Here is a 26737-nt window from a genome sequence, read left to right as displayed (position 1 = left end):
CTCTAAATATCCACTATTTCTAATGTGTCCATAATATTTATACGGTGATGATAGTTTGTAGAGTGATTTCCTTTACGGTCCATTGAGGTACTTAACAATTATAACTGGCTATATTTATTTAATCCCTTACCATAACTAGATACTATTCTCAGTCTAAATTGACCATAATTAGTGCTTGTAAAGTTACTGCTATCAGAGGTCAAAACTAGAGCTTTCAAATGTCTGATATTTAAAACTCAAGAAATAAGTTCTAGCAATATTTGTTTTATTCTGTTGCCTGTGAGCCAATGCCACAGATGTTAGAAAATTGAGACAAGATATTATGTGTGTAGTAAATCTAAGTAGGTTGATGTGTATGATATTGGATGTGATTTAGTGAGAGTGTGTACGATGTCTGTATAAGTGTCACGAATCCCGCTTCCTGAGTCTGTTTTTGCCTGTGTTCTGTCCTGGAGTGTTTTTCCAGTGTCCTGGAACGTACCCTGTCTGGTTGCCGGGCGACGTAGCTAGTTGGGAGATCTCTGATTACCCGCACCTGTATCCCATCAGCTATCTGCACACCTGGTCCTGATCATCACCCCTCCACTTCATAAGCTCTGACCTGCCATCCATTCCCTGCCGGATCGTTACCCATGAACATCATTCACCCGGAACACTCACCCCATCCCTGCCTGGTCGTCGGTGGCTTCTGTTACTCCCTTGGATCTGCCTATTCACTCCCATCAACTCACCTCCGCTGCCCGCTCCGCCACCTGGATCTTTCTACCTCTACGTTTAAACTTGTAAATAAATACTCACCTTCGTCCTACTCTCCTTGTCCTGGTCTGCTTCTGGGTTCTACTTTAGAAAACCGTGACAATAAGAGTAAGACTATAATGTGTGTTGTCCAAATAAATAATAACCCTGCCAATTTGCATGGTTGAGTGTCTATGTGTGTAACATGTAGTGTGTATAGCCTTAATATTCAGGATGATAATTGTAATCCATATCGTATCACCATCATAGTTGCATCATAATTACCTTTAACATCATTGAAAAACACATCCCAGCATGCGTTGAATTTTGAATTGAATAGGCCACACCCTACAGGATGTTGAATTTGAGTGAAGTCTAATTTAAGTAAAAGAAATCATAGAACATGAGAGTTTCATTGAATCTGACAGGTCACACTTCCAGATACCAAAGACTATATCACTAGAATAGCCAATGATATTTCCACCAACCATTTCATTTCTTTGGCTTCTTTTTGAAGGCCTCTGGGTCAACTTGAGGGTTAAACTAATACATTCTGGGAAATATTGTATTTCCCCCAAATTGAACAGTTTCAGTGATTAATGAAATATAACTTATTCGCATACAGGCCAATGTCCTTTTTCAATGTTATTTGCATACAGGTTTTGTTTTCCTTGGCCATTCATTTTAAGAATTTATCCTGCATGGATATCACAACATGTTTGATGTTTTATGTGCAAGATGTACTGTAGAATAGAAGAGGCATTTGAATTTCATTGAATTAAATTCTATTTTCTTTCATTCAAATTTGAATTGCAATTCTGTATCCGGTTTACTACTTCAATTCAAATTCAATTCAATTCAAATTAAATTCAAGAATTTGAGCCATTCTCAATAATATGATGAATTGAGCCCAACCCTAATGTATTCATTAGGAAAGCACACTGAAGCAAAACTTTATTGAACAAATAATGAAAATATGTGTTCTTATTGGACAAGTTCAGGTACTACCTCCCCTGTTTCACACCGTTTCTAAAAATGTTGTCCCTACTGAACACTACCCTGGCCTGCAGCTGCAGGGCTCACCTCTTTCCAGATGTTGTAGTGTGAGAGGAAGCAGCCCAGCTCTCCCTTAGTGAGGGGCCTGCCGTGATACGGATCACTGTAGCCTGGTAGCATGTGGATCCCCAGGGCATTGATCTCACTGATGTTCATCGCTCTGAGGGGGAGAGAGGGAGGGGCAGGAGAGGGGGGGGGGGGGTAAGAGAGAAAGAGACAGAGATAAAGAGAGACACAAATAGAGATGGAGAGAGAAAAAACAGGGTCATTTTGAGCGCTTGAAGACTTAGCGACATGACATTATAAACAGTGAGGCAACTTCTGCTGTGTGTGATGTCCCATCACTGAGTCTACCTTTAATGGTACATGAAGTGTATGACGTGCAGAGAGAGGAGTACCTCCAAAAAGGGGTCAACTTACTTGCCGTCCACCGCTTGAATGACCTTGCAGGCAATCTCTTGCTCGTACAGAGTCCTCAGCATGCGATCCCGCCGGTCGGTCCGTTTCTTTAGGTTGATCATGAACACCTGCACACACGCAATACATGGGCCTTACTGTACGGTAGTGAGTCAATACATGCAATACCAAATGACACCCAAAGAGGGAGTCATTTCGAGCTGAAGGGTGCAAAAGAGACATTCTTAATTCTAGTGATAAATTCCAAAACGACAGTTACCCTTAGACACTCGGAAACAATTGGATAGGTGTATGAAATGTGTTGACAATTCTTTCCGAGCCTACCAGAAGACATGGTGAAGCAATTGCCTTACTGCTTAATGCCATTAGATCCTTACACATCTTCAGGAGTGCCTAGGGCAGAGGTGTCAAACTCATTCCATGGAGGGTCGAGTGTCTGCTGGTTTTTGTCATTTACTTTCGATTGTGTCCAATTAAGAGCTAGACAACCACGCAAGGGGCGTTCTTAACTAATCAGTGATCTTGAAAACCCGCAGACACTCAACCTCCATTGAAAGAGTTTGACAATGTGGGCATAGGGGCTAGGGGTCAATAAACTCAGCAACCACATTCTGAGCTGGCTCATATCCCACCTCATCAAAGCCCAGTTTATCTTGTATCTTTATGGGGGCCGGGATGTACTCCGAGGGCAGCACATGAGGGTTCCGCACTAACGTGAGAAAGGAGAAAAATGATAGGAATGAGAAACAACTCACACGCTGACCAGTAACATAAGTTAGAGAAGAACGAAAAGCTCCAACTTCCAGCTGTGTTCCGATATCCACACTGGCCTACCACTTAGAATGAGGCAATGTATTGAGCATCCATCCTAAGTGGTAACCCAGTGAGACGTCAAAAAGACGTCATTTCGACCAGTTTTGCCCATTCGGATGCTAGTATGGACATTAGAGCCGACTACCTTTTGACCTGTGACAATATGACATAACACTCACCATTGACCTCCAACAAGGAATGTAGGAAGCTCTCTGCTTCGTCTGTCAGGGAGTTGTGGGCTCGCAGTGGCACGGGGAAATACCCATAAGTCTCTCTGTTACATAGGAACATCTGCACATCTGTGGAAGACGGAGGAAGAGTAGTGTAGCGGGAGAAGAGACGTTTGTTATTAACGACAAGGTTACTACAAACATTTACACGTTGCTTTGCTATGGCTATTCACACTACAAGTGTCACTGTAGATGAGGTTCTTTGTGTCACGCCTAAAAATATAATCCTTAAAAAGATGACACTTATGTATTTATGCAAAAGTATAATTAAGATATCTTACACAAAGCATACACTATGTCTATGGATAGAATTAGAAAAAACTGACTCTGGAAACTCACCACTGTCTGTTAACCCCCCAGGAATTTTGCACAAAAAAAGACAACAAAAAAAACACGTGCAGAACGTGATTTCTGATCCTTAGATTTGAGAAAGAAGTCCCCTGAGGGGCGGGACGGGGGTGGGGCAGGGGTGAAATCTACATAGTCGTAGCCTCAGCCTATTCACAAAGCGCCTGTGGGAGGCGGAGAGCTGATCTAGAATCAGGTCCTCCCTGTCCATATAATCTTATTCATTACTGTTGTGGAAAACTCGGATCTAAAAGGTAGCAATCCTGAATAACAGCAGTAGGCCTACCTGCCCTGTGAACAGAATAACAGCAGTAGGCCTACCTGCCATGTAAAACAGAATAAACACAGTAAGCCTACCTGCCATGTGAAGAGAATAACAGCAGTAGGCCTACCTGCCATGTAAACAGAATAACAGCAGTAGGACTAACTGCCATGTAAAACAGAATATCCACAGTAAGTCTACATGCCATGTAAAACAGAATAACCACAGCAGGACTACCTGCCATGTGAAACAGAATAACTACAGCAGGCCTACCTGCCATGTGAACAGAATAACTACAGCAGGCCTACCTGCCATGCAAAACAGAATAACTACAGCAGGCCTACCTACCATGTAAAACAGAATAACCACAGCAGGCCTACCTGCCATGTAAAACAGAATAACCACAGCAGGCCTACCTGCCATGTAAACAGAATAACAGCAGTAGGACTACCTGCCATGTAAAACAGAATATCCACAGTAAGTCTACATGCCATGTAAAACAGAATAACCACAGCAGGACTACCTTCCATGTAAAACAGAATAACCACAGCAGGCCTACCTGCCATGTGAACAGAATAACCACAGCAGGCCTACCTGCCATGTAAAACAGAATAACTACAGCAGGCCTACCTGCCATGCAAAACAGAGTAACCACAGCAGGCCTACCTACCATGTAAAACAGAATAACCACAGCAGGCCTACCTGCCATGTAAAACAGAATAACCACAGCAGGCCTACCTGCCATGTGATCACAATAATCACAGCAAGCCTACCTGCCATTTGAACAGAATAACCACAGCAGGCCTACCTGCCATGTGACCAGAATAACCACAGCAGGCCTACCTGCCATGTGAACAGAATAACAGCAGTAGGCCTACCTGCCATGCGAGCGTAGAGGGCAAACACAATGAAGTGCACCAAATCATTATCATGCAGTATTGTATGTGAAAGCTACTAAACAGGAGAGAAGAGAGAGAACACGTTAACAGTACCTGCCATGTGAGCGGAGAAGGCGAAGACAATGATGTCATCGAAGGCCCAGCTGTAGTCTGGGTGAGGGGGGTGGAAGGCCAGCTGGCGTGACGCCTCCTTCCTCAAGTCAATCAGGAAGGTGGAGTGCACCATGGGAACCGCAAAGCATCCTTTACGCACCTGCTTTCTCATAGGGATGTAGGCCGGGGTGCGCTTATAGTAACCCTGGAGGAGGACGAGGGAGAACTGTTCAGAATACGATGAGCACTTCTAGGCGCTTCAATCAAGGTTATTGTGCTCTCACTTTAATGCATGATCGCATGCAAAGTATCTGGGGAGGACACGACCGCACGCCTGCACACAAGCACACACACACACACACCCACACACACACACATAGTAGCATACCTGGGAGGTCATGCCACACCAGAAGTTGGAGTAGGCTGCACGGGACTCTAACATGGGAGCTACGATGGTCTTCTTCTCCTTGATGAGCTTCCACAGTACATTAGGATTGGTCAATAGGTTATCACAGTCCGCCACCTCGACAGGGGAGAGTGGAAGAGGGTGTGAGTGTGTGTGTGTGAGAGTGTGATAGAACGGGGAGAGGGAACAGTGAGACACTTAATCCACTTCACGCTTTAAACATCACTCTGCAATGCCAATCCTCTCTAGTGACACTTTGAACAATGGATGTCATTTTAGCCTAAGTCCAGCCACCAGAACCAGTGTTAGAATGAAGAGGCAGTATTGGCCACAGACCTGGTTTCAAATAGTATTTGTTTTCATTCATAAACTTTAGCTGCTCTATTTTAACCCAGCTTTAATTGCACAACATTACTGATGACAAAAGGCACATTTCAAGAACAAAACTTCCTCATCTGTGTTTTCACTCCTTCCCAAAATTATACCCCTGCGAGTCCTGGACAACGTGTTCATGCTTTGGGGTGCAAGAATAGAACTCAAAGCTGTCATATTTAAGATTCAGCCAGGTTTGTTACAGAATGGTACATAGTAACACCAAGCCAGATGAATTGGTTTCCTCTAAACCAGAAGTGAGACAGCAAAACATGACTCCTGCTGCTCTCTTACTGCGTTATTGTTCTTATAAGGAGAACTCTGCACCTCCGTAAAATAGGGCGGGTCGTCGTGGAGAAAGACTTGACAGCGCCTCAAATGGCACCCTATTCCCTACACACTATGTAGGGAATAGGGTGCCGTTCGGGACGCACCCGGTTTATCTGTAAAAGAGGGTGGGGCCGTCATGGAGACTGGAGAAAGAAGTACCATGAAGTAGTCTGCCCACATGTCTCTTGCGGAGTCCAGTGCTGCCTGCCGTAGCTTCATCACGTGTGCATAGCGGAGGTTGGTCCACTGCTTCGGACTGTCTGCATCCTGGTACTCTCTGAGTGACAAACATAATCAAACAGGACATTCAGTACATCCTCTCTGGGAACAATTTACAGCAAGGTGCCTCTCCGTAACACTTTACATGAATGTGCCTCTCCGTAACACTTTACATGAATGTGCCTCTCCGTAACACTTTACATGAATGTGCCTCTCCGTAACACTTTACATGAATGTGCCTCTACGTAACACTTTACATGAATGTGCCTCTACGTAACACTTTACATGAATGTGCCTCTACGTAACACTTTACATGAATGTGCCTCTCCGTAACACTTTACATGAATGTGCCTCTCCGTAACACTTTACATGAATGTGCCTCTCCGTAACACTTTACATGAATGTGCCTCTACGTAACACTTTACATGAATGTGCCTCTACGTAACACTTTACATTAATGTGCCTCTACGTAACACTTTACATTAAGGTGCCTCTCCGTAACACTTTACATGCAGGCGCCTCTCCGGTGACACTTTACATTAAGGTGCCTCTCCGTAACACTTTACATTAAGGTGGCTCTCCGGTGACACTGTACATTAAGGTGTCTTTAAGGAGGATGTTAAGGGTTTATACATAGTTAATATGTAGTTTATAACTCACATATTAACCATCTATAAATGACTTATAAATGTAATATAAAGTGTTACCTCTCCTGTATAAATGAGACAGATAGATACAGAAACACACACAGTTTATAAAGTGAACATGAGAGGAACTCACGTGGGCTCCTCCTGCGGCCTCCACTCCACATAGTGGTACAGTTTTTGGACCTTGACGAGCCAGTCACGCAGGATGGCTGTAGTGTTGTCCACATTGTGGTCCGTCGCTACCCTGTACAACGCAGCGACAGAGGCACATTACAATTTTTTCCTTTCCTGGTCAACAGTGCAAGAGGTAATAAGCACATAGATACACACACAGACGTTTATAGGAGACGTGGCATTGGAAGTAGACCTGAATAAAGTAGAGACAGTGAATGTGAAAGAGCATATCAGGCCTCAGATGACAGTACTTCAGTGTTCACTTCATTGTGGCCTATTGTCAGGAGCCGTGGGATACCGATTCCAGCATTGAATTGCATACAAGCATGTCGTATGCCCATACCAAAGCAGCTCTAATATCCATCACCCATCCTTGCCGGGTTACTTCCCCAGCAAGAATGCTGGGGAAGTGAAACTTCATGGTTATTAGCTACTGAAAAGGACTGTGTGTGTGTGTTTGAGAGAGTTATTGTGCCAGACTGACAGTTTGCGTGCCTGATTCCATTCTGCGGCGGTTCCAACTCAAACCACATCTTTCCGCCTATGTGAATAGGAACGGGGAATCCTGTTACAACTAGAGAACGACTGATAATCAGTCGGGCCGATATATCCGCCGATATTGGCCTTTTCTAGTCTTGTTCCATCGCTGCAACTCCCGTACGGACTCGGGAGAGTCGAAGGTGCGTCCTCCGAAACACGACACTGCCAAGCCGCACTGCTTCTTGACACACTGCTCGCTTAACCCGGAAGCCAGCCGCACCAATGTGTCGGAGGAAACACCGTACAGCTGGATGCGCCCGGCCGCCACAAGGAGTCACTAGAGCGCGATGCGACAAGGACATCCCAGCCGGCCAAACCCTCCCCTAACCCGGGCGACACTGGGCCAATCCAGCGTCCGCTTTAGACGGACCAATAATACATGCGCACTAGCACTCAGCGCGCACAGAGAGCAGCGCGAGAAGCGACGACGTCATCAAGTCACCCAAAAACATGTCAGACATTGGATAAATATAAAATTGTAATATCTTCGCCTGTGAGTGATGAAAAACACAAAGGCGATGACTAAAGTGTCTTATTAGGAATTTTCTAATCTGACTTCTCTTTGTGGAAATCTATGTATGGAAATCGTCTTTTTGGGCCGGGGCATTAGTTAAACTGTAGTACCGATGCAAAACTGTAGGAGCAGTCAAAACCGTGCTTCTAGATCAGAACCCTGAAGTTAACACAGGCTTAGGAGATAATATACGTTTTGTTCTATGAAATAAAATCACTCAGTTAACATGACCTTTTATGAATTATAAAGCCTTGTGTGCTTTTTTATTACAAAATTCACAAAAAGTGACATTAGCTGATGAAAATGGTATCATAGAGCAAAACGTATCAGATCTCCTATGCATGTGTATACCAGAGGCCTATCCCCAAAAAGTGACAAAAACATTCATTTTCTCATACCCTTTGTCTAATGATCTTTACTATTGCTCTCTAGCTGGCTAGATAAACATGGTGCTAAGATATCAGATAGGAGCTAATAGCAAATGTGGCTAGCTAGCTACATGCACTATTTTCGGCAACGAGCCATCTGACTTGCTGAGTAACGTTTTCTATTTACTGGTTTGCCGATCTGACCAGCTGCAATCGTATCCGTATATTGACTTGCATAGTTTTTCCTACCTTCGCTCTCCTTGCTAGATATTATGCACATTTATGGCTTGGTAGCAAATGTCATCGCAATAAACAGCAACAAGTGATACACTACATCGTGCTTCTAGCTCCGACAGTACAGTATATCTAACAAGTAATATCTAAGTTTCACAACAAATGCTCAAAAACACGTAAATCTAAGTAAGGAATGGATGAAATATATATACACTGCTCAAAAAAATAAAGGGAACACTTAAACAACACAATGTAACTCCAAGTCAATCACACTTCTGTGAAATCAAACTGCCCACTTAGGAAGCAACACTGATTGACAATAAATTTCACATGCTGTTGTGCAAATGGAATAGACAAAAGGTGGAAATTATAGGCAATTAGCAAGACACCCCCAATAAAGGAGTGGTTCTGCAGGTGGTGACCACAGACCACTTCTCAGTTCCTATGCTTCCTGGCTGATGTTTTGGTCACTTTTGAATGCTGGCGGTGCTTTCACTCTAGTGGTAGCATGAGACGGAGTCTACAACCCACACAAGTGGCTCAGGTAGTGCAGCTCATCCAAGATGGCACATCAATGCGAGCTGTGGCAAGAAGGTTTGCTGTGTCTGTCAGGGTAGTGTCCAGAGCATGGAGGCGCTACCAGGAGACAGGCCAGTACATCAGGAGACGTGGAGGAGGCCGTAGGAGGGCAACAACCCAGCAGCAGGACCGCTACCTCCGCCTTTGTGCAAGGAGGAGCAGGTGGAGCACTGCTAGAGCCCTGCAAAATGACCTCCAGCAGGCCACAAATGTGCATGTGTCTGCTCAAACGGTCAGAAACAGACTCCATGAGGGTGGTATGAGGGCCCGACGTCCACAGGTGGGGGTTGTGCTTACAGCCCAACACCGTGCAGGACGTTTGGCATTTGCCAGAGAACACCAAGATTGGCAAATTCGCCACTGGCGCCCTGTGCTCTTCACAGATGAAAGCAGGTTCACACTGAGCACGTGACAGATGTGACAGAGTCTGGAGACGCCGTGGAGAACGTTCTGCTGCCTGCAACATCCTCCAGCATGACCGATTTGGCGGTGGGTCAGTCATGGTGTGGGGTGGCATTTCTTTGGGGGCCGCACAGCCCTCCATGTGCTCGCCAGAGGTAGCCTGACTGCCATTAGGTACCGAGATGAGATCCTCAGACCCCTTGTGAGACCATATGCTGGTGCGGTTGGCCCTGGGTTCCTCCTAATGCAAGACAATGCTAGACCTCATGTGGCTGGAGTGTATCAGCAGTTCCTGCAAGAGGAAGGCATTGATGCTATGGACTGGCCCGCCCGTTCCCCAGACCTGAATCCAATTGAACACATCTGGGACATCATGTCTCACTCCATCCACCAACGCCACGTTGCACCACAGACTGTCCAGGAGTTGGCGGATGCTTTAGTCCAGGTCTGGGAGGAGATCCCTCCGGAGACCATCCGCCACCTCATCAGGAGCATGCCCAGGCGTTGTAGGGAGGTCATACAGGCACGTGGAGGCCACACACACTACTGAGCCTCATTTTGACTTGTTTAAAGGACATTACATCAAAGTTGGATCAGCCTGTATTGTGGTTTTCCACTTTAATTTTGAGTGTGACTCCAAATCCAGACCTCCATTGGTTGATAAATCTGATTTCTATTGATAATTTTTGTGTGATTTTGTTGTCAGCACATTCAACTATGTAAAGAAAAAAGTATTTAATAAGAATATTTCATTCATTCAGATCTAGGATGTGTTATTTTAGTGTTCCCTTTATTTTTTTGAGCAGTGTATATATATACATACAGTGGGGAGAACAAGTATTTGATACACTGCCGATTTTGCAGGTTTTCCTACTTACAAAGCATGTAGAGGTCTGTAATTTTTATCATAGGTACACTTCAACTGTGAGAGACGGAATCTAAAACAAAAATCCAGAAAATCACATTGTATGATTTTTAAGTAATTAATTTGCATTTTATTGCATGACATAAGTATTTGATCACCTACCAACCAGTAAGAATTCCGGCTCTCACAGACCTGTTAGTTTTTCTTTAAGAAGCCCTCCTGTTCTCCACTCATTACCTGTATTAACTGCACCTGTTTGAACTCGTTACCTGTATAAAAGACACCTGTCCACACACTCAATCAAACAGACTCCAACCTCTCCACAATGGCCAAGACCAGAAAGCTGTGTAAGGACATCAGGGATAAAATTGTAGACCTGCACAAGGCTGGGATGGGCTACAGGACAATAGGCAAGCATCTTGGTGAGAAGGCAACAACTGTTGGCGCAATTATTAGAAAATAGAAGAAAATAGAAGAAGTTCAAGATGATGGTCAATCACCCTCGGTCTGGGGCTCCATGCAAGATCTCACCTCGTGGGGCATCAATGATCATGAGGAAGGTGAGGGATCAGCCCAGAACTACACGGCAGGACCTGGTCAATGACCTGAAGAGAGCTGGGACCACAGTCTCAAAGAAAACCATTAGTAACATACTACGCCGTCATGGATTAAAATCCTGCAGCGCACACAAGGTCCCCCTGCTCAAGCAGGCGCATGTCCAGGCCCGTCTGAAGTTTGCCAATGACCATCTGGATGATCCAGAGGAGGAATGGGAGAAGGTCCTGTGGTCTGATGATTCAAAAATAGAGCTTTTTGGTCTAAACTCCACTCGCCGTGTTTGGAGGAAGAAGAAGGATGAGTACAACCCCAAGAACACCATCCCAACCGTGAAGCATGGAGGTGGAAACATCATTCTTTGGGGATGCTTTTCTGCAAAGGGCACAGGGCGGCTGCACTGTATTGAGGGGAGGATGGATGGGGCCATGTATCGCGAGATCTTGGCCAACAACCTCCTTCCCTCAGTAAGAGCATTGAGATGGGTCGTGGCTGGGTCTTCCAGCATGACAACGACCCGAAACACACAGCCAGGGCAACTAAGGAGTTGCTCCGTAAGAAGCATCTCAAGGTCCTGGAGTGGCCTACCCAGTCTCCAGACCTGAACCCAATAGAAAATCTTTGGAGGGAGCTGAAAGTCCGTATTGCCCAGCGACAGCCCCGAAACCTGAAGGATCTGGAGAACGTCTGTATGGAGGAGTGGGCCAAAATCCCTGCTGCAGTGTGTACAAACCTGGTCAAGAACTACAGGAAACGTATGATCTCTGTAATTGCAAACAAAGGTTTCTGTACCCAATATTAAGTTCTGCTTTTCTGATGTATCAAATATTTATGTCATGCAATAAAATGCAAATGAATTACTTAAAAATCATACAATGTGATTTTCTGGATTTTTGTTTTAGATTCTGTCTCTCACAGTTGAAGTGTATCTATGATAAAAATTACAGACCTCTACATGCTTTGTAAGTAGGAAAACCTGCAAAATCGGCAGTGTATCAAATACTTGTTCTCCCCACTGTATATGTTAGAGCGGCATTGGACTAAGATACAGTGGCATAGTATATACATATGAGATGGGTGATGCAATATTTACACATAATTAAAGTGACTAAGACACTGTAGAATAGTATAGAGTACAGTTTATACATATGAGATGAGTAATGCAAGACACGGAGACATTATTAAAGTGGCTAGTGTTTCATTTCCTTAAAGTGGCCAGTTATTCCTAATCTATGTCTATAGGCAGCAGCCTCTGATGTGCTGGAGATGGCTGTTTAACAGTCAGTAGTGTAGTATAGAATACAATACAGTATATACACACATATGAAATGGGAGATGCAATATGTAAACACAATTTAAAAGTGACTAAGATACCGTAGAATTGTGTGGAATGCAGTTTATACATATGAGATGAGTATTGCTAGATACAGAAACATTATTAAAGTGGCTAGTGATCCATTTCTAAAAGTGGCCAGTGATTCCTAATCTATGTCTATAGGCAGCCACCTCTGATGTGCTAGTGATGGCTGTTTAGCAGTCTGATGGCCTTGAGATAGAAGCTGTTATTTATTTAGCCTCCTGAGGTTAGAGGCGCTGTTGCGCCTTCTTCACCACACTGTCTGTGTGGGTGGACCGTTTCAGTCTGTCAGTGATGTATACACCAAGGAACTTGAAGTTTTCCACCTTCTCCACTGCGGTCCTATCGATGTGGATAGGGGGGGTGCTTCCTCTGCTGTTTCCTGAAGTCCACGATCATCTCTTTAGTCAACTTTTGTTGACGTTGAATGAGAGGTTATTTTCCTGGCACCACACTCCCAGAGCCCTCACCTCCTCCCTGTATGCAGTCTCATCATTGTTGGTAATCAAGCCTACTACTGTTGTGTCATCTGTAAACTTGATGATTGAGTTGGAGGCGTGCTTGGCCACACAGTCATGGGTGAATTGGGAGTACAGGAGGGGGCTGAGCACGCACCCTTGTGGCGCCCCAGTGTTGAGGATCAGTGAAGAGGAGATGTTGTTTCCTACCTCTCAAAGCACTTCATGATGACAGAGGTGAGTGCTACAGGGCGATAGTCATTTAGTTCAAGAACCTTTGCTTTCTTAGGTACAGGGACAAAAAGTATGTGGACCAAGTACATGACCAAAAGTATGTGGACAGGCTTAGGCTTGTGTGCGTGCGTGCGGCTGCTCGGCCATTGAACCCATTTCATGAAGCTCCCATACGAAAAGTTATTGTGCTGATGTTGCTTCCAGAGGCAGTTTGGAACTCGGTAGTGAGATTGTGTGGCTAACCACTTTGCGGCTGAGCCATTGTTGCTCCTAGACGTTTCCACTTCACAATAACAGCACTTACAGTTGACCGAGGCAGCTCTAGCAGGGCAGAAATTTGACGTACTGACTTGTTGGAAAGGTGGCATCCTATGACGGTTCCACGTTGAAAGTCAGTGAGCTCCTCAGTACAGGCCATTCTACTGCCAATGTTTGTCTATTGAGATTACATGGCTGTGTGAACGGGTGTAGCTGAAATAGCTGAATCCACAAATTTGAAATGGTGTCCCCATACTTTTGTCAATGTAGTGTATGAGCGATGGAGAGAGATATGATGAGATGTGAAAGGGAGCGGAGTTACAGCCTCGCTCTATCGAATCGTAGCAGTAGGATCAAGTTACAACCCGCCCATTTCTTAACACATAGCTGAAATAGCCAATTGAGTTGTTTGGAATTTCGTCTTTGCAGCTGAGTTGTTTAGAGATGCTCCTGACAGCTGAAAAAAAGACTTATTCCCGATCATGGAAAATGACAAAAAAATACTAGTTTCATAAGTATCCGTGATCACAAATCATGACTTAAATGTAGACCCATTTGCATTGAATAGATGTTATTTTATATTCTCAAACTAAGAGCAGTGCCTATAATGACGTCCTTCCATACAGGCGTGACATGCTGGAGTGATGCACCTATGCAAACGTTGATCAGTAGCAGGGATGGACAAAAATTACTAAATACAATTACAACATACAGATACAAAATACCATAAAGATCAATGTATCAAAATAAACTAAAAAAATATTTATATTTTGTAATGTATTTTATTAAAATACATGTTTTTTGTATTTTAAAATAACAAAATAAATTTGCAAGTAGCTGGCACGAACAGCAACAACATTCTCAGTAACAGTTACAAAAACGTTTCTTGCTATGACTGTAATATATTGTTGTTTATCTACCTTAGTTGGGCAAGTCACTCTGGATAAGAGTGTCTGCTAAATGACCAAAATGTATATGTCAACCGAACTGAACTGCAAAGCACACTAGGTTTATTATTGGCCTTGTTTCAGGGCGGAGCTCATTAGAATAATACTCAGCATGCTTTGCAATTGTTCATTTTTACATTTACATTTTAGTCATTTAGTAGACGCTCTTATCCAGAGTGAATTACAAATAGTGCATTCATCTTAAGATACAGTGCATTTGGAAAGTATTCAGACCCCTTAACTTTTTCCACATTTTGTTACGTCTTATTCTAAAATGGATGAAATCGTTTTCCCCCCTCATCTATCTATACACAATATCCCATAATGACAAAACAAAAACAGGTTTTTAGAAATGTTAGCAAATGTATAAAACAAAAAAAACTGAAATATGACATCTACATAGGTATTCGACACTTTACTCAGTACTTTGTTGAAGCACATTTGGCAGCAATTACAGGCTTGAGTCTTCTTGGGTATGATGCTACAAGCTTGGCACACCTGTATTTGGGGAATTTCCCCCATTGTTCGCTGCAGATCCTCTCAAGCTATGTCAGGTTGGATGGGGAGCATCGCTGCACAGCTATTTTCAGGTCTCTCCAGAGATGTTCGATCGGCATCAAGTCCGGCCTCTGGCTGGGCCACTCAAGGACATTCATAGACTTGTCCCGAAGCCCCTTTTGCGCTGTCTTAGCAAAGCGTCTCAATACTAATGTAAATTTGACTTATTTTCAATAAATTAGCAACAATTTCTGTTTTTGTTTTGTCATTATGGGGTATTGTGTGTAGATTGATTAGGGAAAAAATTCATAGAATCCATTTTAGAATTGGGCTGTAACGTAACAAAACGTTGAAAAAGTCAAGGGGTCTGAATACTTTCCGAATGCAGGTGAGACAACTACATATCACAATTGTATCAAGTACTTTTTCCTTCAACATACATTTATACATATACATTTAGTTCATTTATCAGACGCTCTTATCACACCATACTGTATCAGACTTCTGATACCAATGAAGGGTGAAAGGGGGGCCACAAGATGTGAGCCGCTATAAAACATTTTTATAGAAAAGTATTTTGTATTTTTAAAATACATTGGAGTGTAGTTCAGCCCAGTGTTATTCCAATTACAAAATACTCAGAAGAAGACAAACAGATTTTGTTATCTGTAGCGCCATAGATACACTCCACTGACTAGCCAAAACAAGCTACATTTTTGTAACCTTTATTTAACTAGGCAAGTCAGTTAAGAACAAATTCTTATTTACAATGACGGCCTACCGGGGAACACATCACGGACAAACTGAATTGGTCCACCCACACAGACAGCGTTGTGAAGAAGGCGCAGTAGCGCCTCTTCAACCTCAGGAGGCTGAAGAAATTCGGCTTGTCACCAAAAGCACTCACAAACTTCTACAGATGCACAATCGAGAGTATCCTGTCGGGCTGTATCACCGCCTGGTACGGCAACTGCTCCGCCCACAACCGTAAGGCTCTCCAGAGGGTAGTGAGGTCTGCACAACGCATCACTAGGGGCAAACTACCTGCCCTCCAGGACACCTACACCACCCGATGTCACAGGAAGGCCATAAAGATCATCAAGGACAACAACCACCCAAGCCACTGCCTGTTCACTCCGCTATCATCCAGCAGGCGAGGTCAGTACAGGTGCATCAAAGCAGGGACCGAGACTGAAAAACAGCTTCTATCTCAAGGCCATCAGACTGTTAAACAGCCACCACTAACATTTAGTGGCCGCTGCCAACATACTGACTCAACTCCAGCCACTTTAATAATGGGAATTGATGGAAATTGATCAAAAATGTATCACTAGCCACTTTAAACAATGCCACTTAATATAATGTATATGTATATACTGTACTCTATATCATCTACTGCATCTTGCCATCTTTATGTAATACATGTATCACTAGCCACTTTAAACTATGCACTTTTATGTTTACATACCCTACATTACTCATCTCATATGTATATACTGTACTCGATACCATCTACTGCATCTTGCCTATGCCGTTCTGTACCATCACTCATTCATATATCTTTATGTACATATTCTTTATCCCTTTACACTTGTGTGTATAAGGTAGTAGTTGTGGAATTGTTAGGTTAGATTACTCGTTGGTTATTACTGCATTGTCGGAACTAGAAGCACAAGCATTTCGCTGCACTCGCATTAACATCTGCTAACCATGTGTATGTGACAAATAAAATTTGATTTGATTTGGGTTAACTGCCTTGTTCACCTACCTGCCGCCCCCCTCAATAACTCAATCAATGCATGCACACCCTTATTGAATATGCATTCACCTGTATTGTGAGGCCTTACGCCATCTTCATTTACCCAGTTTATCAAGAGATTTACCATTCGAATAACATTATGTTGTTACGTAGTTAATTACATTTAACTTTGGTAAAAACAATGTGTGATTTTAAAATTGATATATACAGTGGGGAGAACAAGTATTTGATACACTGACGATTTTGCAGGTTTTCCTACTTACAAAGCATGTAGAGGTCTGTAATTTTTATCATAGGTACACTTCAACTGTGAGAGAAGGAATCTAAAACAAAAATCCAGAAAATCACATTGTATGATTTTTAAGTAATTAATTTGCATTTTATTGCATGACATAAGTATTTGATACATCAGAAAAGCAGAACTTAATATTTGGTACAGAAACCTTAGTTTGCAATTACAGAGATCATACGTTTCCTGTAGTTCTTGACCAGGTTTGCACACACTGCAGCAGGGATTTTGGCCCACTCCTCCATACAGACCTTCTCCAGATCCTTCAGGTTTCGGGGCTGTCGCTGGGCAATACGGACTTTCGGCTCCCTCCAAAGATTTTCTATTGGGTTCAGGTCTGGAGACTGGCTAGGCCACTCCAGGACCTTGAGATGCTTCTTACGGAGCCACTCCTTAGTTGCCCTGGCTGTGTGTTTCGGGTCGTTGTCATGCTGGAAGACCCAGCCACGACCCATCTTCAATGCTCTTACTGAGGGAAGGAGGTTGTTGGTCAAGATCTCGCGATACATGGCCCCATCCATCCTCCCCTCAATACGGTGCAGTCGTCCTGTCCACTTTGCAGAAAAGCATCCCCAAAGAATGATGTTTCCACCTCCATGCTTCACGGTTGGGATGGTGTTCTTGGGGTTGTACTCATCCTTCTTCTTCCTCCAAACACGGCGAGTGGAGTTTAGACCAAAAAGCTCTATTTTTGTCTCATCAGACCACATGACCTTCTCCCATTCCTCCTCTGGATCATCCAGATGGTCATTGGCAAACTTCAGACGGGCCTGGACATGCGCTGGCTTGAGCAGGGGGACCTTGCGTGCGCTGCAGGATTTTAATCCATGACGGCGTAGTGTGTTACTAATGGTTTTCTTTGAGACTGTGGTCCCAGCTCTCTTCAGGTCATTGACCAGGTCCTGCCGTGTAGTTCTGGGCTGATCCCTCACATTCCTCATGATCATTGATGCCCCACGAGGTGAGATCTTGCATGGAGCCCCAGACCGAGGGTGATTGACCGTCATCTTGAACTTCTTCCATTTTCTAATAATTGTGCCAACAGTTGTTGCCTTCTCACCAAGCTGCTTGCCTATTGTCCTGTAGCCCATCCCAGCCTTGTACAGGTCTACAATTTATCCCTGATGTCCTTACACAGCTCTCTGGTCTTGGCCATTGTGGAGAGGTTGGAGTCTGTTTGATTGAGTGTGTGGACAGGTGTCTTTTATACAGGTAACGAGTTCAAACAGGTGCAGTTAATACAGGTAATGAGTGGAGAACAGGAGGGCTTCTTAAAGAAAAACTAACAGGTCTGTGAGAGCCGGAATTCTTACTGGTTGGTAGGTGATCAAATACTTATGTCATGCAATAAAATGCAAATTAATTACTTAAAAATCATACAATGTGATTTTCTGGATTTTTGTTTTAGATTCCGTCTCTCACAGTTGAAGTGTACCTATGATAAAAATGACAGACCTCTACATGCTTTGTAAGTAGGAAAACCTGCAAAATCGGCAGTGTATCAAATACTTGTTCTCCCCACTGTATATATATATATATATGTATATTGATGAATTTACACAGCTGTCGCTGCAAAATTATATTAATGATATTGCATATCGGCTTAAAATATCGTCCATCTTTGATCCCCAAAAATCGGTATTGGCCCTAAAAAATCCATATCGGTCGTTCTCTAGTTACAACACCTATCTAGGCCCCGTCAAGAGACAACCCCTATCCCATATCTCCTCTAGGCATGTAGATCTGAGAGGATTGGCTAGGTAGGCTATTCTGTAAGCAGAGGGGAAGGAGGAGCTAACTATCTTCATGTTTATTCTGCTGGCCTTCCTGTCAAATTCATCCAGATCAGTGCCTAGGGGTTAGGGGCCGTTTCTGGATGGGGCCCAAGGGAGGAGCTACTCCGCATATTGCTTAGCCTTAACCTATCCAAATCATGCAGAATAGTGCCTAGGGGTTGTTTCTAGGCAGGCAACAGAGTCAGAGTGCTGGTCTGGCCTAAACCTCTAAGCACAACTGTGCCACTGACAGCACAGCTTGTAATTCTCCAGCCCTTGACGGCAGGCAGCTAAAGCAGATTCTATCTTCTCAGTGTGGAGTGCTGGAGTGCTGATGTCACACTGGTCTGTGAGAACACGGCAGATCCTTGCTAAGTTTGTTCTCTCCTGCCTCCTCACTCTAGCCGTCCAAGACGTACCTACATACTCATCAAACCGATTTCACATCCAGGACTCTCCGAGCCTTGTGTACAGTCGAAATCCGCTCCTCCTGTGCTCTCCAGAAACCGTATGCAGGGGTAGCCTACACTGTCATTCTGCCCAAGCGATTGGTTGTGTAGGTCCAGATAGGCCTATGTTTCAACTCCAATCATGACATTTTACATTCATTTTGGGTCTGAGGCATATAGCTGGATGTATACAAAAGTGGTCTGGAGCTGGGACCTGGACTTATCTCAACATGAGCTGACAAAACATTGACGCAGCAGTAAGATATCCTTTAGCCTATTATGGAAATCCAAGTGCAAAACTGTTTGTTACTGTAAGGCCGTGTTTATAACATAGCTCTATGTTTACGAGAGTACATGAACCATGTTTTTAACATAGGAAACTGTTTGGAAAAAGCACAGATGTTACTTAATGGGCTTACAAACACATATAAATAAAATGCTTCGTTTTGGTATAACATTGAATAATTTTATTTTTTATTTTTTACACAAGCAGTAACACATTTACTGTCAATTGGAGTATAGCCTAAGCCCACACATCCACCACAGTTAGGCTAGTATATTCAAGGACTAGAGTCTAGCCGTAACGCCGTGGTATACTGTGACCTCACTACACTGTGGCCCATTCATGGAGGTAGGCCTAAAGTAGGTGAGTGAAGATCATTTTAGAGCATTCCAATCCTCTCCAGCACAGCCAAGCAGACAGCTTGGGCCTCAGAGCCTCATACCCTGTTTGAGCATGTTGTTTGGGTGTAAATGGTGAACCCCATCCCCCTCCTCCTTCCCCAGAAACAAGCTTGAAGCTTGCTGATCAACTCATCAGCAAGCTCCAAGTGGTATTTATGTATTGATTTGTGATGCTATCCTTGATATGATCCCGCTGTTGTCACGTGCTACACATGCACACGTGTGTGCACATGCATCCATCTATCCAATGTTATCATGATTTGTTATAAGAGATATTATACTTTAGTAATCCACAATGACCTGGTGATGTAAAAGTCTAATAAATGACATTATCTTCCATATTCCTACAGATACCTCACAACTGGAGATTCCATCAAAACGATTGGCTACAGTTACCGTGTAGGACATTGCATGGTTGGTTGACCAGGGCCATCTGGAACTGCCCGGTGGGGGAATTTAGGCGTGTGTGAAGGCTACCTGTGTCCTGCATAACGTCAGGAGGATGGACACGAGGATCAGGAGGGGACCTGCAGCTCTCTGCCGTGTGCCACTATGCACAACCAAAGGCTCTTTTAACAGCCATTCATATTGAAATAAGAGTATTCTTATTTTATTCTTATTTATTACTTAGCTATGTTAGCTGCAGTTATTCAATTCCCAGTTTCTCTCCCTTTGATTTCTGCTTCTCACTTGAGGGTGCTGTTCGGGTAAAGGTGATGTCTGTATGGAAAAAAAGTCTCTTTTAAGAGTCACCCATATTGAAAAAAAATGTAGAACAATTAGACACCCTATAACCCACAACTACACACTTGTGTATAAACCTGATTGATGGATTGTGTAGAGCAAGTAAGCAGGCTCAGGTGTATAACTGTGGCTCCTTCAACCTTCAAAGAATAGGAAAGAGGACCAGCCATGGAGGCGAGTAAGACACTTCATTATTTCTATTTACAGTGCATTCGGAAAGTATTCAGACCGCTTGACTGTTTCCACTTTGTTACGTTACAGCCTTATTCTAAAATATATTAACTTATTTTTTCCCCCCTCAATCTACACACAATACCCCATAATGACAAAGCAAAAACAGGTTTTTAGAAATGTTTGCAAATATATAAAATTTAAAAATGTAACTATCACATTTACATAAGTATTCAGACCCTTTACTCAGTACTTTGATGAAGCACCTTTGACAGCGATTACAGCGTTGTCTACTTGGGTGTGACGCTACAAGTTTTAAACACCTGTATTGGGGAGTTTCTCCCATTCTTCTCTGCAGATCCTCTCAAGCTCTGTCAGGTTGGATTGGGAGCGTCGCTGCACAGCTATTTTCAGGTCTCTCCAGAGATGTTCGATAGGGTTCAAGTCTGGAGTCTGGCCACTCAAGGACATTGAGACTTGTCCCGAAACCACTCTCGCGTTGTCTTGGCTGTGTGCTTAGGGTCGATCTCCTCTTGGAAGGTGAACCTTCGCCCCGTCTGAGGTCCTGGGTGCTCTGGAGCAGGTTTTCATCAATGATCTCGCTGTACTTTTCTCTGTTCATCTTTCCATCGATCCTGACTAGTTTCCGAGTCCCTGCCGCTGAAATACATCCCCGCAGCATGAGGCTGCCACCAACATGCTTTATGGTAGGGATGATGCCAGGTTTCCTCCAGACCTGACGCTTGGCATTCAGTCCAAAGAGTTCAATCTTGGTTTCATCAGACCAGACAATCTTGTTTGTCATGGTTTGTTTGTCACAAAGTGTTAAATCTAAACTAATGTTGTCAGTTACTCTAGTTTGAGAGGATTTCAAAAAGTTCATTGTAATTATGGCAATGTTCCACTCAGTCCAAGCGCATTGGCCTCATTGGCCTGTACACAACTCATTCACTAACAATAAGTCCCAAGAGAATTCTCGTTGATTATTGTCAAAGCCGTGTATATCCCCCATCAAGCCGATACTACAACGGCCCTCAAGGAACTTCACTGGACTTTATGCAAACTGGGAACCATATATCCTGAGGCTGCATTTTCTGTAGCTGAGGATTTTAACAAAGAAAATTTGAGAACAAGGCTACCTAAATTCTATCAGCATATTGATTGTAGAACTCGTGCTGGCAATACACTGGATCACTGCTACTCTAACTTCCGAGATGCATACAAGGCCCATCCCCGCCCACCCTTTGGGAAAACTGACCACAACTACATTTTTCTCCTCCCTTCCTATAGACAGAAACTCAAACAGGATGTACCCGTGACAAGGACTACTCAACGCTGGTCTGACCAATCGGAATCCACGCTTCAAGATTGTTTTGATCACGCGTACTGGGACACGTTTCGGGTAGCCTCAGAGAATAATATTGATTTCTACTATTTCTTCTATTTTCCACCATAATTTGCAAATAAATTCATTAAAAATCCTACAATGAGATTTTCTGGATTTTTCCCCCTCATTTTGTCTGTCATAGTTGAAGTGTACCTATGATGAAAATTACAGGCCTCTCTCATCTTTTTAAGTGGGAGAACTTGCACAATTGGTGGCTGACTAAATACTTTTTTGCCCCACTGTATTTCAAAAAAATATTTTTGAATTTCCCGCGGTGCCTTTTCAGCGGAATGTTGTCGAGAGGTTCCGCTAGCGGAACGTGTGTCCTTGAAATGTTAAACAGCCATCACTAACACAGTGAGGCTGCTGCCTACATACAGACTTGAACTCTTTGGCCACTTTAATAAATGGATCACTAATCACTTTAATAATGCCACTTTAATAATGTTTATATATCTTGCATTACTCATCTCATATGTATATACTGTATTTTATACCATTTATTGCATCTTGCCTATGCCGCTTCTTGCTCATCCATATATATTTATATGTACAGTTGAAATCGGAAGTTTACATACACTTAGGTTGGAGTCATTAAAACTCGTTTTTCAACCACTCCACAAATTTCTTGTTAACCTCTCTTGGGTAGGGGGCAGTATTTTCACATCCGGATGAAAAGCGTGCCCAAAGTAAACTGCCTGTTACTCAGGCCCAGAAGCTAGGATATGCATATAATTGGTAGATTTGGATAGAAAACACATAAAAGTTTCTAAAACTGTTAAAATAATGTCTGTGAGTACAGCAGAACTGATAAGGCAAGCAAAACGCCGAGGACAAACCACCCCCCCCAAAAAATAAATAAATAAATACCACTATTTTCAATGACTGTCACTTTTATTATAAGGCAAAGTCCTCCCAGATTGCAGTTCCTAGGGCTTCCACTAGATGTCAACAGTCTTTAGAAAGAGTTTCAGGCTGGTTTTTGGAAAAATTAGCCAGAAATTGTAGTTTTTCTAGGTAGCTCCCATTTTGGCTGTAGTGTTTCCAAGCGTGTCAATGAGAGCTTGTTCTTTGGTATTTTTCTCCGGTAAAGACAATAAGGATTCTCCGTCTTAAATTTTATCGTTAATTTACGTATTAGGGTACCTAAGGTTTGTTTGGAAAAGTTTATTAGTAACGTTTGGGATTCATTTTGTATGCATTTTGATGGAGGGAAACTGGGTGGATTATTGGCTGAAGCGCACCAGCTAAACTGAGTTTTTATGGATATGAAAAAGGACATTATCGAACAAAAATACCATTTGTGATGTAACTGGGACCTTTTGGAGTGCCAACAGAAGAAGATCATCAAAGGTAAGGCAGTTATTATATCTCTATTTCTGACTTTTGTGTCGCACCTGCCTGGTTGAAATATGTTTTTCATGGTTTTGTATGCGGATAATCGCATGGTGTGCTTTCGCCGTAAAGCCTTCTTGAAATCTGACACAGCGGCTGGATTAACAAGAAGTTAAGCTTCATTTTGATGTATTACACTTGTGATTTTATGAAAGTTAAATATTTATAATTCTGTCATTTGAATTTCGCGCTCTGTAATTTCACCGGATGTTGGGCAGGTGGGACGGTAGCGTAAGAAGTTTAAACAAACTATAGTTTTGGCAAGTCGGTTAGGAAATCTACTTTGTGCATGACACAAGTAATTTTTCCAACAATTGTTTACAGACAGATTATTTCACTTACAATTCACTGTATCACAATTCCAGTGTGTCAGAAGTTTACATACACTATGTTGACTGTGCCTTTAAACAGCTTGGAAATTCCAGAAAATTATTTCATGGCTTCAGAAGCTTCTGATATGCTAATTGACATCATTTGAGTCAATTGGAGGTATTGGATGTATTTCAAGGCCTACCTTCCAACTCAGTGCCTCTTTGCTTGACATCATGGGAAAATCTAAAGAAATCAGCCAAGACCTCAGAAAATAAATTGTAGACCTCCACAAGTCTGGTTCATCCTTGGGAGCAATTTCCAAACGCCTGAAGGTACCACGTTCATCTGTACAAACAATAGCACGCAAGTATAAACACCATGGGACCACGCAGCCATCATACCGCTCAGGAAGGAGACGCATTCTGTCTCCTAGAGATGAACGTACTTTGGTGCGAAATGTGCAAATCAATCCCAGAACAACAGCAAAGGACCTTGTGAAGATGCTGGAGGAAACAGGTACAAAAGTATCTATATCCACAGTAAAGTGAGTCCTATATCGGCATAACCTGAAAGACCGCTCAGCAAGGAAGAAGCCACTACTCCAAAACCGCCATAAAAAAGCCAGACTACGGTTTGCAACTGCACATGGGGACAAAGATGGTACTTTTTGGAGAAATGTACTCTGGTCTGATGAAACAAAAATAGAACTGTTTGGCCATAATTACCATCGTTATGTTTGGAGGAAAAAGGGGGAGGCTTGCACGCCGAAGAACACCATCCCAACCGTGAAGCACGGGGGTGGCAGCAGCATGTTGTGGGTGTGCTTTGCTGCAGGAAGGACTGGTGCACTTCACAAAATAGATGGCATCATGAGGTAGGACAATTATGTGGATATATTGAAGCAACATCTCAAGACATCAGTCAGGAAGTTAAAGCTTGGTTGCAAATGGGCCTTCCAAATGGACAATGACCCCAAGCATACTTCCAAAGTTGTGGCAAAATGGCTTAAGGACAACAAAGTCAAGGTATTGGAGTGGCCATCACAAAGCCCTGACCTCAATCCTATAGAAAATTTGTGGGCAGAACTGAAAAAGCGTGTGTGAGCAAGGAGGCCTACAAACCTGACTCAGTGACACCAGCTCTGTCAGGAGGAATGGGCAAAATTCACCCAACTTATTGTGGGAAGCTTGTGGAAGGCTACCTGAAACGTTTGACCCAAGTTAAACAATTTAAAGGCAATGCTACCAAATACTAATTGAGTGTATGTAAACTTCTGAGCAACTGGGAATGTGATGAAAGAAATAAAAGCTGAAATAAATACTTCTCACTACTATTATTCGGACATTTCACATTCAAATAAAGTGGTGCTCCTAACTGACCTAAGACAGGGAATTTTTACTAGGATTAAATGTCAGGAATTGTGAAAAACTGAGTTTAAATGTGTATGTAAACTTCCGACTTCAACTGTATATATTCTTATTCCATTCCTTTACTTAGATTGTGTGTATTTGGTAGTTGTTGTGGAATTGTTAGATTACTTGTTAGATATTGCTGCATGGTTAGAATTAGAAGCACTTCGCTAGACTTGCAATAACATCTGCTAACCATGTGTATGTGACCAATAAAATTTGATTTGATTCATCAGTAGTAGCCTAAGATAAGATACTGTGTAGCCTTTAGCAATAGGCTACACAGTATCTTATCTGACCTGGTCAATACCAAGAAAAAATCTAATTGACCTCCATCCCACCACCCACTCATTTAGACTGCTAAAATATGAAGATCCACAGTCCCCTCCCGCTTTCATCATGTGGGACAGTCAAGATATTTCCTGTGGCTATATTTCCTGTCGTCATCATCTCAGTTTAATAGCTGAACTAACAGATCAGTATTTAGCCTAGCCCTTAGGGCGACACATTCAGAAATCAGAAGAGTGGATAGTTTTTAGACAGAGGGGATATTCTCTCCTTGGCGAAGGTGAGGAGAAATACAGTAGAAGACGGGTTGACAGGTTACAGGCAGGGGGGCTCTATCCTTTCTGTGTTTCCAATGGGTGAATAAATACCACGTAGGCACTGGCTAGTAGTAGTGGCCTCTATTTCAAAAGAAATGCCAAACATCTGACCAATTCAATTGAACAATATGCACCATACAGTGCACTCTGGTGACGTTGCAGGAAAATGACTACCCCCCCTTTCCCCCTAAAAACTTTCAGACTCGCTGCAAGGAAAGTCGCGCCCCCTCGCCCGGATTCATCTTTTCAGAACATTTGTAATGATAGCTGTAGTTCTGATCTTGCATATGTAACTTACATTATGGTTGGTGCTAGGAAAGTTACGTTTGACTGTCATCTAAACATACATAAAATTGACCAGTAACGAGGAATGACACCCTGCCCTTGTAAATTACAGTAACGTTAGCTAACTAATATGCTAGCCACATCAATACCATCATAAAACAGAGACCATACCTCACATTTAAACACACTTACCAAATTGCCACGCGGTCCTTGGGATAATTCAGACGTTCGATATTTCCAAGGAAATAAGGCAGAGAATGTTCAGAGTTGCGGCAGACGAGGGCAATGAAGACCCGCGGGGCAAGAAGTGGAGATTCGGGGCTCCAGCGCTCTTCGGGGAAGTATCCTTGAGCTGGTCCGGAGAACAGTATCGTCAGGGCGGTGGACAGAAGGAAGTTGTACCCGTGCATCGCAAAGCACAGCAAGTGGAGAAAAGCAAGTTATAAACTAACAAAGAAACACACTATGCAGAAGGAGCAAATATTTCACTGACTTGAAGCCCTTTCATATGAAAATATGTCACCACCGACAAAAACGCAACACCTCAATTACAACGCTGCAAACAGTCTCAGCGATATTCAACCAGAGGATTAAAGGAGATGTCTCTCAATGTTTAAAGGGGATGGGCCTAAATTACACAGTGGTTGTTACAATGTAACAGCA

The 26737-nt window shown here is 43.1% G+C and overlaps 1 protein-coding gene across 1 annotated transcript in view; it reads right to left on the bottom strand.

The window, feature by feature from the left end:
* The window catches only part of LOC139581136 (procollagen galactosyltransferase 1-like), a 32578-nt gene extending 5946 nt beyond the window's left edge, over nt 1-26632 (bottom strand). The window contains exons 1-9 of the mRNA XM_071410597.1: nt 26267-26632; nt 6961-7071; nt 6121-6238; nt 5242-5376; nt 4854-5058; nt 3201-3320; nt 2841-2917; nt 2212-2318; nt 1819-1951 (exon numbers count right to left, since the gene is read on the bottom strand). Coding sequence (XP_071266698.1) covers nt 1819-1951; nt 2212-2318; nt 2841-2917; nt 3201-3320; nt 4854-5058; nt 5242-5376; nt 6121-6238; nt 6961-7071; nt 26267-26484 — 1224 coding nt within the window. The 5' untranslated portion in view covers nt 26485-26632. The remainder of the gene's footprint in view (nt 1-1818; nt 1952-2211; nt 2319-2840; nt 2918-3200; nt 3321-4853; nt 5059-5241; nt 5377-6120; nt 6239-6960; nt 7072-26266) is intronic.
* Between the last annotated feature and the right edge of the window lie 105 nt (nt 26633-26737).

The sequence above is a fragment of the Salvelinus alpinus genome, chromosome 1 (assembly GCF_045679555.1).
Source record: "Salvelinus alpinus chromosome 1, SLU_Salpinus.1, whole genome shotgun sequence".
Classification (NCBI taxonomy): domain Eukaryota; kingdom Metazoa; phylum Chordata; class Actinopteri; order Salmoniformes; family Salmonidae; genus Salvelinus; species Salvelinus alpinus.
This window is presented reverse-complemented; position numbering and strand designations above follow the sequence as displayed.